Raw genomic sequence first — 12,889 nt, 5'->3', positions numbered from 1 at the left:
CCAATCAATGCAGAGAAAGACTCAAATCCCATTCATTCGCTTTATTGTCAAGCCTTAAGGCATAAATCATCATAATAAACATTGGGTCTGATTCGTTTGAAACATCCTGAATACGTTTTAAATGGCGTGGCATCTTGATTTTTTTTTAAGTATTTATATCAATTATAGAAACATTCCAAAAATTGTATAACCAAAGACAACACATTTGAATGTTAGGATCCCAACACATTTGAACATTTAATCCCTTGAAATTGAAGATGATTGCAAAGTAACAGAAAAAAAAGAGCACGGCTATCATTTTTATGTTGGGACTTCGGAATGATTCATTTTAAAATGCTAAAAAACTTCTTAAGTTCCTAGTCAGGTGCAACAATTACGTTTTCAACCAAATCCAGATTTTTACATTTGTTTATTTTAGCATCTTAATCACACACACAAACACACCCATTTATACAGATCACTAACTCTGTCACACACACACACACACACACACACACACACACACACACACACACACACACACACACACACACACACACACACACACACACACACACACACACACACACACACACACACACACACACACACAAAAAAACATGAATTGACATACAAAACATGGAAAATAAAAACCTCATTGGGAACGGGATCAATTACAGGAGCATGTCCGCCAGATGGTACACCAGTGGCGTGTTATATTCTGATGAGATCAAACACATCCCGGCCTATCCAATGCGATCCAGTATCAACGTCGCGGTCATAACGTCCCAGTTCAACTGAGTGAGTCCGTGTGCTGAATCTTAGTCTAAAAAAAACCCTCCATCGACTTCTCCGTGTACCAATTTCCTACGGGATTTTTAAATAAATAAAAGAAGAAAAAAGAAAACACGAAGAAAAAAAACTAATCAAAACGAGGTTGGGTTCTGGAGAGGGACGTGCAAGCAGTAGTAATGGTGGTCGCACCAAGTGGTCGCGGGGTCGAGTCCCATCGCGCCCCCCCCACCAATGAGGTGTTGGAGTGGGCAGCGGCGGAGCTTCAGTAGGTGGCGTTGGCTGGCTCGCGGCCGGAGCTGAACAGGAAGTCGGCCTTGGCGTTGACGAAGAAGGTGATCAGGAGGGAGACGAGCAGCACGGCCAAGCCCACGCCCAGGGTCAGCATCTAGGGACACACGCAGGGGGGCGTTGGCAGCCTGGTTCTAAAGAGCTTTTTGTAGGTCTGTAGTTGCATTATAGGAGTTCAAACATCGATTTCAAACCAGACGTTTTTCAATTTGTGACGCAATACGTTTATTCCTTTTATAAATTGTTTAACTGACAACAAAACGGCCCTGGTGCTGCATGCCGCTGTTGTATCAGATGACCATTATCCCAATATCATCATGCAGTAAGTAAGGTCTAATCAACGAGAGGCAGGGCAATAAACAGTTTGATATGCCCGGCTCGTGGACGGCTTACTGCCCGAGACGATAACCTTCCACGAGCCGGGCATATCAAACTGTTTATTGCCCTGCCTTGAGGTGATTAACCCGTTTATCTACTTCTTGCTCGCCAACATAATAAAACAATTCAAATACTTCAATAATTATATTTTTTCTTATTCGTATTGCATGCTTATTAAATGTATACTCTGTTTGAGTTCATCTCCCTCAAAATGTAGTCCCCTTTAATTATGATCGATCAAACATGTTTTGGACTCCTCGAAGGGCATATCACGCTTATACCATGGTCACTTGCCAAAGAAAATAAATGAATAAAACATTAATATATATTTTCATGAGTTTTACAATCCAAATATAAAGTTTTTACAAGCCATAATTTAGTTTCCCTGGTAACGCCTCAGAGTTTGACTAATACCTGGAACAATCATACCCTCCCTTATGGTTCTTATGCAACGGAAACGTTGTTCACTCCATGAGCCAGAGAGCTAACGTTATGGATGGTACATATTTATAATTCGAAATTCGTCCCAGCCTTTATATCACAGATACTTTAGGGTCTAAATATAACCGCGTTGTCTGATTACAGTTTAATACATTTTTCACAATTTACCAGCTCTCGTTTTGGAGGCTGATCAGACAATTTGACTGGAACTACTTAGCAGGAGTCCATATATCAGGGATTAATGGTCACCCTGCAGCCAATCAGAATCGAGTATTCCAAGCAGCGTGTTGATCTACTATTCGATGACGCTGTGTTCAGTCAGCAGCAAGTAGAACCGACAACTCAGCGGGCAACCTGCCGGGTTAATGCCCTCCTCCCAGCCAATCAGAATCGAGCATTCTTAAACGAAGCAGAATAAAGTCAAGTAAACCACGGCAGCAGAGATTATGAGGCGGCCTGAGCGCGGTGCAACTCAAACGATGGCCAAACCTGGCGTGCACTTCAGCAGCAACGAGTGTCCCGTCACAATCGGAAAACTCTCCGAACCGAGTCAAGCGATTTAATAAACAACCGCAGTGCCGTCAACATGAGCAGGCTCCACCTGTTCCTATCGTCAGTAGATTAGGGGAGAGAGCGGGACCAAACAACAACAACAACAATAACTACTAGGAGGGCGTGGCCTACCTCCAGGTCGTGGCCGGCCACCAGGAAGATGCGCGCGTTGATTTTCTTCCAGCGCGACTCGCTCCACGTCGAGTAGGTGGACGAGTTGAACTCTCCGAGCAGGAAGGCCGGGGACTCTGCCCGGGCGAGTCTCGTCGTAGAGCGGACGCAGTACCCTGCCGGCTCTGTGGCGTTCGGGGGGGTCACGCCTCGCACCCAGGTGTACGAGTTCATCTGGGGGGGGGAGTGGTTGGATATTACGAAACCAACTGCAAATGCAAATGTTTACACTTTCATTGTCTTCAGAGGAAGTTGGACGTTTTTATACTGCGGTGCATGCAACTTGGTCTTCACATATAAGATTCTACACGTTTCAACTCATATACAGAATATTAAAAAGACAAGGAAGTCCCGGTTTATGAGGGTAGCCCTGCCCTCCACTCAATGAACAACTTTTTTGTAATGCTACGTCACATTGTCATGTTGTCTTGTCTTAACCCAATAGGGCTGCGACCGTCAAACGAGATAAAAGGCATTCAAAAGCCAGAAGAGAAAATAAACATGCACTCGGCTGGTTTCCTAGGACATTAAACCCTTTTCTGCGGCAACGGGCGTGGCTCTCCTTACGTCTGTGCTGTCCGCCGCGTCCTCGAACTTGCCGGAGCTGCTGCAGTTCTCCCTGCTGACGTTGACGGCCGTGCCCGTGAGGTTGATGAACACGTAGCTCACCAGTTTGGTGGAGCTGTTGGAGTTAAAGTTCACCCCCACGTAATGCTCCGGGGGAAAAGCCCCTGCAGAGAGGGGGAAACGATAGAAAGCAAATGAATAGAGATCGCTTTTCTTGTTACAGGAAAGAGTGCAAAGTTTGTTATTGCCGACATCCTGGAACCACTGACACAAACGCACGCATAACAGAAATACTAGATAGACCCGGAGTATCTGTTTAATGGATAACAAAGGTTAACCCGGACGACGTAAGCACCAATCTGCTCATCGCTTGAAAGGTGATGCTTGTAACAGCAGAAACAGGGTGTTGTTTATCGATGACATTATTCCCTAAAACACGATGGCAGTGTTTTTATTCAACCGGTCCAACTCACTCAGTGCTGGCAGATCTTCAGGGCTAACTATGGCTTCGAACCAGGGGTTTTTGGTCTGGATCAGGAATCCGTAAAGCATGTGAGCCACCTGCGAAACAGAAGGGGAGAGCGGTGGATTCAAATGTTATCCCTTATCTTAACTCCTGCAGGCATGACAAAGAGAAGGGCTGACCCCACACACACACACACACACACACACACACACACACACACACACACACACACACACACACACACACACACACACACACACACACACACACACACACACACACACACACACACACACGGGAATCCGATCTTTCTCCACAACTCTCAAACCTCCCCCATAGCCGCTTTAACGCCGTGCTGCATAACGCCTGGAGCGCGGTGGGTCCCCTGTCCTTACCGTCAGCTCGTCCGCGTTGATGCCCGCCAGCCTCTCTTCGGCGCCGCCCGCCTGCCGGTACAGGGTTCGCGCCGCCAGGGTGGCCACCTTCGCCAGACCCTGATGGAGACATTGTTTAACGGGGTGGGGGGGAATCAATCACGGAACCATCGCTCGAGCACCACAGCAACGGCCCAGCCAGGGCTGGTCGGCCTGGTGGCTGCCAAAACAGTTACATTTTACGTCTACCAGATGCTTTTGTCCAAAGCGACTTAAAACAGTTAATGCACACATGGACAGAGTCGACCACGCAGCTCGTCAGGAGCAATTAGGGGTGAGGCGTCTCGCTCAGGGACACATCGACAACCAGCTAGGAGGAGCCGGGGATCGAACTAGCAACCTACCGGTTACCAGCAAACCCGCTTTACCTCCTGAGCTAAGCCGACCGCGAAAAAGGGATGGGGTTTTATCGCACAGAATGATCTCACAACATATTGAATCGCTCTTGATGTGTTGTTTGTTTCCGAACAGCCCTGTAAGTCGTCCAGCTACAGAAGGCTTTGCCGTGCTATGTGACAGGCAGAGCTGGCTCTCCCTTGCGCTACAAGGAAACGGCGGAGCTTTGGTCTTTACGTGAACAATAGTGACGGGTCGTTGGCGACCGAGGCAGTTCGAAGGAACGACTCTTTAACAAGAATGAACCGACCGGATCATCCACGGTACACTTCTCTCTCGTTCGTTCTTTTGTTTTCCCACAGAGTCGACCAGTCGCTGTGTTCACTGTTAAGTTAGCAGAGGGGTGAAGAGGGGCTGAGACGAGAGCCAGAACAATCGTATGCTGTCGTCTGTTGAGCCTAGGATGCTCTCGTTGAATTTTAGCCAATGAGAGACATTCTTCACCTGAAACAGAGTATATTTGGCAATACATTAGCTACTGTTGTGTTGTCTAAAAGGACACGTAATCCTGAAGTCGCAGCTATGTTTTTGCCTTGAACTACTGTGTTGTGTTGACCGTTTGCACGATCGTTTGAGAACGAGGAGCCGAGAACCGTGCGTTCCATGATTCACCGCTATAGACGGTGTACCGGAAACACGACGAACAAACAAACAAACAAACGATTCTAAACGATTCTTCTTGGCGAACTGACTGACGCATAATGAATCAGGTAAAAGAATCATGAAATCCATCACGAGTGAACAAGGGCGGGGTTGTATTTCTGCTTGAATACCGATTCACTCAGCTGAACGGTGTAGACCGTACCTTGGCAGTGTCTGTGACGTAGTTGAACTGCTCCTCGGGGGTCAGCCCGGCTGGGAACGTCAGGTTGAGGTACTCGGCGTTATCGTACATGCTCTCGAAGAAGCTGGAGAACGAAGTTCAAACATGGAGGTCAATGTCACACAGGCACGAGTTTACTTGGACAATCACACTAATAGCATACCTGTTTGGATATACCGAATGTCGTTGGACTCACCTGTTTGTGAAGCTGGTGCGGTGATCGGTGAGGACGACGCCAGGGATTGGCTGAGCTCGAAGGAAGCGCTGGAAAGAGGCGGGAGGAAGGGGCTGAGAGACATCAGGCTCACCCAATGAGATGTTCAGGCTGGTGGCGACCGACCTGAAGATGTCAGTGAGGTTCTTCACCTGAAACAGAGTATATTTGGCAATATTATACAAAGTAATCTATACTTCAGAAACCAACTGCAATTAGCTACACAGTGCTGTGATGTTGTTGTAGGTTCATCGACTTTGTGGCACATATTATTCAGAGCAACTAGTGTCAAGGAATGACCTGAACCGCTTGAAGGGTCTGGTAGACTCTACGTTATCCCTGAAGTAGGTTTTGTGGGTGAGGGGAGCATACAGAATAAATAGCAAACAGCAGAAAGGAAAGAAAAGCTTTTGATAGAGCCTAGCTACAGACCTCTGTTTCAATACTGGCGTTCCTCCTGGAGACGGGGTCAGTATGGACCCACAAACCTTCGCTGGCGTGAAGGCCCACCTGTGAATGCACAAATCCGCCTATATCAACACCTCTCCATCGCATCATGACGGAACAAACATCCACATCTGACTATTGAATTCGTTGCAATGACTGAATTCCATATTATATTAACACATCAATGCGTAGCACGTTCTAAGATACAATAACACAGCAAGACATATGACCAAATAAAATACAACATACAAACAAAAGCTTGTAAGGCCTACCTGTCCAATCTCCACAAGAGAGTGAATGTTGTCCAGGTCAATGGGGAATTTATCTCCCTGCATGTCGTACACCATCCGCGAGCTGCCGATGTAGTCGAAGGATTCCTGCCGATGGAAACAGGAAAAGGTTACATAAATGTAAATGGACAGCATTTATATAGCGCTTTCCTAACAATTGGCCACCCAAAGCACTTTACAATATTCCCTCGCATTCACCACTCACACATTCAGACACCGACGGCAGAGTCAACCATGCAAGGTGACAATTTAACGTGTGGCTTTAGGGGACTTTCAACCAAATAGCTTGTCGACCGTGCTGGGACTTAAAGCTAGATTCTTGATTTTGCATAGGAGTTATGTTGTTGTAAGACTCCATGGACCATGGCTGGTCTGCAGCATTAGATAGAGGGGAGACAGGGGTTGCTTTGGTTACCTCACATCACATCCTCGTAAAAAAACACATCATGCCGGAAAAATAACAACCTGAGCTCTGCCTGCGGCCCTTCAGCGGTCACTGATTGAGCTCGGAGCGGATCGAACAAGTCGATTTTTAATCGTAATTCAAATGAATGGATCAGGACAATTAAAATAAATAAATAAAACGATTATGAAAAAAAAAAAGAAGTATTTTAAAGAGTAAGATATCAACATGGCAGCATGCGCTGAAAAGATTGCGTGTGTAGAGTTTGCCTAAAAATTCTGCGGCAACCAAAAGCAGCAGCACAACACATTTACTCCAACATCTTAAACTGAGGCCCGCAGCCGAGTGGGAGATGCGCGTTATTTATTTAGCTTTTGTTAATCATCGCTATTCTTCAAATAAAATCCAAACTTAAAAAAATATATATACTTATAATTCATAGAAAAAATAAAATAGATTAAAATCGGTAAATCAAGGTTTGGTCTGAGACTCTATTTGGGGCCGAAGGGCCCTGCCCCGTGTGGGACGGAGGCCAGCGGGCCGGGACAGTGTGCACCCACCCCCTGGAAGAAGGCGTAGAGGATGGTGCGTGGCGGGGGGGCCTCCCGGGTGACGTTGGCGAGCGCCCCGGCGGCGGCGAGCAGCGTGATGAAGCCCGACGTGCCGCTGTCCGCGCCCAGGCTGATGCCGTGGAAGAATGCCCGGCTGTCCAGCTAATCACGCCACGCCACGCGGCCAGGAGAGGAGCGCCGGGACGGGGAGAGACGGGGGGGGGGGGGGGGGGAGAATAATGTTATAAGAATAATAATGAAGAACTTAATGGTAACCCTATTTGCGCCAACCTCAGCGTCGTCCTATCTTCCTCTGTTCTCCTGGGGGCTACCGATGGATCGGTTCACGCCCAACGTCACAGCAACAGCTGGGAAGACGTTGAGGGCTCCTTCAGCATCATAGTGATGGGAGCATACATAATGCACTGCCAAGAAGTTTGCTTGTGACTCAAGGAAAGCAAAGGGGAAGGGAGAGACAAGGAATATAAGGAAGAGAGCGAGAGAGCCGGAGAAGACGAGCGATGGGAGCGAGTGGTGTGGAGGTAAGGGGGGGGGGGGGAGATGATATCTCAGTTAAGCACGTCAGTTTGACTTGTTGCAGCCTATATGACGGCAACATAAATCCCACATTGGCCGCGTGACACGCACAAAGGAATGCAGCTAATCCAACGGCTTGGGCTTCGTTTTAATTCTGCTGCCACACACTTTATCAGGCTGGGATCTGGACACCTCGTTTAGAGGATAGAATTTATAAATTGTTACTGGGAGCGTTCCTGCTGCACTCGGCCTCATTTGAAATCTTGAGTTCTGAGGCTTTGAGTGAGACTCGCTGACTTGCTCGTTTCTGGATCCACAAGGAGAGTGTGGAATGACGCTGACTTCTAGCACGGTTAGCGTGGCAGCCTTAACGCAGTAATAGGGGGGCTACAGCAACGGAAGGGGGTCACACGTACAGCCGGCGGGGGGAGCAGAAGGACGGCTGCGAGGGGACGGCACTCACCCTGGCGGCGGCGATGACGACCGTCTCGTTCTCGCTGTGCCCGCTGGCGGAGTTGTTCAGGCCCTTGGTGGCGCCCCACACGTTGTAGTTCCCCAGCGGGTCGCACACTTGCTCTGAAATCAGCGAGACAAAACAATAAGCAGCTGTGATGAGGACTCAGAAGATGTGATGTTGTGACTGTAAAGTTCCTACATGGACACAACGATACATGTTGTATGTGACGTATCCTAGTGGGCTTACGGATGCCTGGCATGTCCTTCAAGCTACGGTAGGCTATTTGTTTCAGAAGTAGTCATTTCAATATTTGTTGAATTTCCTTACATCCTGTCAGCAATCAATAAGTCAAGGGCTCCGACAGAGAAAAGGAAAAAATAAACTCTGGTATCTGTGGCTGTTGCAAGCCTGCAGTGAGCCCTTCCACTTCTTTAATACGGGGTTAGTGATCAATAATTCAAATCAGGGTTCAATAACTTGCAGGCCGACCCGTCTGTCTACCTGGTAGCTAGCTACCTGGCGACCTGCGGTCACTCTGCCCGTGTATTCAGCGCACAAGCCTGGAGTCCTTCATAAACCAGGCAGACCTAGTGCTAAAGCAGAGTAGTCACGTGTTTTGGGGTGGCGGTTTGGTAGGGAGGCCTAAAGGGAGGGGGAGGGGGGGGGGGGGGTATTTTTTCAGTTGTATACTTTCAAAATCTGGCTCACCCTAGGGGGCGGCTCCAAATGCCCTAGTGCTGGGTGATTAATCGAATTTTGATCACGATTTCAGCGTCAAACGATCACAAAACGAATACAATCGAGTTTCCAAAATAAAACAATTTTTTATAGAAGGTTCAGAACATCTGGATACCTATCGGTGCATTATTTTAGACTTTTTTAAGGCGAAATTTCAAAGATCTCAGTTAAAAAGTATTTTTGGGAAAGACATGCTGAATAAATACGTCATGTTTTGAAACCCAAAAATAATCGTTTGAATAATCGTGATTTCTATATTGATTGAAATATGGGATTATGATTTTTTTCCCCATAATTGAGCGGCCCTAACAATGCCCTCGCCCAGCTTTAAGTCCGGCCCACGGACCTCCACCTGTGAAAGGCTGTAAAGAGGGTTAGTCAGGAGGGGGGCGTACCCGGGTTGAGGCTCAACCCACTGGTGTCGCTCCGCCGCATGCAGGTGACCGTGTCGGTGACGGCGCTCATGTGGGAGGAGAGCTCCATGGCACACAGCGGGTAGACGGGCACGCTGCCGTTCACCGCCCGGTTGTGGTCCATGTAGCACTGGGGACACATGCACGCATGCAACATGTTACACACACACACACACACGTAGGGCTTTGCACACCATCAATGTATTTGGTAGGTGACACTCCGCCGTAATGATAGGACCGTAGTACGGTTGAAATCATACGTTTTGTTTCCCCGCGGCTCACATGAGAAACGCCGGGTTGTCAAAACACAACAACTATCCCCATAATGCCAGATGAATCATACTCAATATATAACTATATTCAACTAATGAATTGACTGATTAACCATAAACAAAAAACATTTCTACTGCCATGACAACCAACATTCCAACGCTCCTTTGCTTACAAAACGGAGGCGCTCATTGCAACGTGGCGTTGCAACGTACTCTCACCTGCCTCAAAGGAACAGCCTCGTTTGGACTAAGACACACCTGAGGATGTGTCCAGTAACACCAGAGTCACCGCTCAACGCTGACGCTGTTGACCTGCTCAACCAACCAGTGCCCGGCCGCGCACCTACCTGCCGTATGACCTCAGTGCCGTTGTCGTCCTTCAGGGAGAAGATGGGGAAGCTGAACTCCTCGTAGGAGAGGCCGTTCCCATTCGGGTTCCACATCGTCCCGTTGCAGTGAGCCAGGGCGGGGTCGTAGCTCTCAGAGTAGACACCTGGGGGGGGGGGGGGGGGGGGGGGGGGGGGGCCGGTTAGATGTACATCAGAGATAGCAAGGATAGCAAGGGGTTGGCATCGGGGCATGGTGATGTAAGTAGCTGGCTGGCTGGTCCTTAAAAAGGTCCCATGCCACGTCACCAGGTGTGGGTTGATTAGCCGTTCCAAGCCGTTTTGAAAATCTGCCCCTTGTGACATCACAGGTGGGCGTGTCCACCTAGATGTACAGTGGATAGATCAGTCTACCAGCCTACCCGGGGGACTGTAGCAAACGTTGCTCATCTACCCGTCACACATCCAGGTGGACACGCCCACCTGTGATGTCATAAGGGGCAGATTTCAAAAAGGGCTTGTAGCGGCTAATCAAACTCCCACCTGGTGGCATGTCATGGGACCTTTAAGACTCCAGCGTGTGTGCTAACGGGTGCCCCCTGGTGGTGTAGCCCACCTGTGTTCTCATTGGGGCAGGTGGTGTGTGGAGAGAAGGCCCCAACTGGATTTGAGTTGGGCTTTATCACGGCAACGCCGGCAATGCGACTGGAGCCGTTTTTCAGCTTCATCATGACATCCCTGCAAGGATTAGGGTGGGGGAACCATGGAAACACAGGAAAGATCACACCTGGAGCTGTCGTTATGGAAACGTACTGTATATTTAACCCAACTTTTATGCATGTTACAGAAGTTAAGAAAGAGTACAAGTGTTTTATTGTGATTTGTAATGTAAGAATACAGCTGGAGAAGCAGTTGGCAGTTGGCAGCCAAAAAAAACTCAGATCAAATTTGTTTTGTAGAGGAATTGTGCATGGCTATACAAACAGCAAGTGTTTGTTGATAACGTGGAAAAACATGGATAATCCTCACGTATGTTTAGCGAACAGAGTTTAATTTCTGTGCAAAGAGGATTGCAAAATGAGAAATTTATTTTCACATGATTGGTTGATGAGAATTCACGTACCTGTTGAAAAGATGAGATTCCAGGATGACCATATATGGAGGATTGTTTCCAGTGGTCAGGACATATTCTAAATTCTGCTCCGACTCCAAAAAGTGGATCACCCCCACGTCCCCACCTAGGGAGGCTGCCAACACAAAGTGATTTAAACCCTGTTGTTGAACCAAGTGTCTTCTTACTTTGAACAAATTAACCCATGCCCGGATTTTATGTGATTAAATCATACACGAGGAGATTATACAGCAATGTTGCTTTTTCATCTTTAATTAATCCAGGGCAATATTTCCTAGTGTGATAGCATATCTGTGCTCCCTATTCTTAGATTTAACAAACAACAGAGACAGAATGTTCTGAAGATAGGTAAGGTGAGAGCAATTGCATACAAAATCTATACAAACAGCAGTCTGTTGTAGGTCAAAGGCTTTAAAAACACATTTGTGAAGGTTTTACAGTGGGGTAGCGAGATTGCATACAAACAGACACTACATCTGTGAGACAGCATAAAGCAGTACTACATCTTACCCGGAACTATCCCTCTTCTATCTTAGAGGAAAGGTTGACCGAGTTACTTGATTGGGTGGAATAGAGACTCTAGCTTTTTGTATCACATGACCATCAAACATCTGATGTAGGGAAGGGAGGGGGGGGGTCAGTTGACGCGTGCATGATCAGATTGTTACTTGACTTACACTGGCAGCCTATTTGATGCGTCGCATTGAGCAACCTGACACACGGCACAGTGTCGTTGAGATTGATGTAGATTTTCTGTTCAACCGAATTACAGCTCACACCTGGAGAGGACAAATGTGTAACGCAAATACCAGTTTGAATCAGGCGATATTATACCAAACAATGGTAAAAGTAATGCATCTTTCAATGTCTCCATGTTCAATTCATCCAATAAAGTTGCTGCGGACCAATGGCATTTAAAAAGTATCCATTACAGTGGTTTGAGGCCAATGCCATTTTAAATCGGAGAAGGCATCCATATCAATTCAAAGTATAGCAGCGGTATTCAGTTCGTACAACATGTTTTATAGTACTGCATGGCATCAATGGTTGGGATCTCTAATGCATAGTTCATGAGGGCCTCTACAGAGAATCACGCGGATGCCGGATTGTGCTGAAGGCGCTTTGAGTCTGTGGGATCGGCTTCTTGGAGAGGTGGAGATGACCAACAAAAGAAAGTCCATGAAATCACTGAACGATCTTTTAGTAATAAAGCCCATTCCGGCGATTGAACACATTTAGCATTATTATAGGACGACTAACTTCTAATACACTATACACGGGATGTAATAGTGAAAACAAGGGAATTCATTGAGAAATGTAGCACACAGGCAAGTTTTCGTTAGCTCCCCCAAGCAGCTAGTGTTGATTAACCTTACCGGTTAAAACTGAAACATATCGGGTAAACAGCGGGGGTAGACAAGAACACCACAGTTCGTTCAACACAAGCAGATCATTTCTTACCATAAAAAAGACCACAAAGTAACAAATGTATAATCCATTTGGTTGATATCAAATCCATCTTCCTGGTTTGTGAAACAAAAAAAACAGGAAGTGTTAACGTGAGAATCGTCCGGGCGACGACTTAGGTTCCGCTTGGAATTGTAATACATTTCTTCGCCATTATTGAGGAGAAGCGGCAGCGCTGGAGTAGATAGAAATAACCTGTAAAGATTTTATTTACTGTGTTCCCACGACACTTTACAAACGTGTCCTATACTTGCCGTAATGTCAGCATTTAGAACCCAATCCAGAGTGTGTTTGAACACGTAATTAAAAACGTATTTTCTCGCTTCGGGATGACAGATTTTCTCCCCAGAAA

At 47.0% G+C, this 12,889-nt stretch overlaps 1 protein-coding gene across 1 annotated transcript; it reads right to left on the bottom strand.

Moving 5' to 3' along the window:
- Positions 1 to 26: 26 nt before the first annotated feature.
- On the bottom strand, positions 27 to 12,675 carry ncstn (nicastrin). The gene is made up of 17 exons (XM_030363287.1): positions 12,532 to 12,675; positions 11,748 to 11,849; positions 11,062 to 11,185; positions 10,555 to 10,676; positions 9,960 to 10,105; positions 9,323 to 9,470; positions 8,196 to 8,308; positions 7,205 to 7,357; positions 6,224 to 6,328; positions 5,937 to 6,014; positions 5,487 to 5,656; positions 5,273 to 5,375; positions 4,033 to 4,131; positions 3,645 to 3,732; positions 3,172 to 3,335; positions 2,566 to 2,778; positions 27 to 1,159 (listed from the first exon to the last, which is right to left on the bottom strand). Exons 1-17 carry the CDS (start codon positions 12,587 to 12,589, stop codon positions 1,037 to 1,039), a joined length of 2,109 nt encoding a protein of 702 aa, XP_030219147.1. The 5' UTR covers positions 12,590 to 12,675; the 3' UTR covers positions 27 to 1,036.
- Positions 12,676 to 12,889: the final 214 nt, after the last annotated feature.

The sequence above is a fragment of the Gadus morhua genome, chromosome 8, assembly GCF_902167405.1.
Source record: "Gadus morhua chromosome 8, gadMor3.0, whole genome shotgun sequence".
In the NCBI taxonomy this organism is placed as follows: Eukaryota; Metazoa; Chordata; class Actinopteri; order Gadiformes; family Gadidae; genus Gadus; species Gadus morhua.
The sequence above is the reverse complement of the archived record's forward strand: the minus strand, read 5'-3'. Positions and strand labels throughout refer to the sequence as shown.

Coding starts and splice junctions, on each gene's coding strand:
- ncstn (XM_030363287.1), bottom strand. CDS start 12,589: ATGGATTTGATATCAACCAAATGGATTATACATTTGTTACTTTGTGGT. Junction 9,471..9,959: donor GCACTGAGGTCATACGGCAG/GTAGGTGCGCGG, acceptor ATGTGTCCCCAG/TGCTACATGGACCACAACCG. Junction 1,160..2,565: donor TGGCCGGCCACGACCTGGAG/GTAGGCCACGCC, acceptor GTGTGTCCCTAG/ATGCTGACCCTGGGCGTGGG.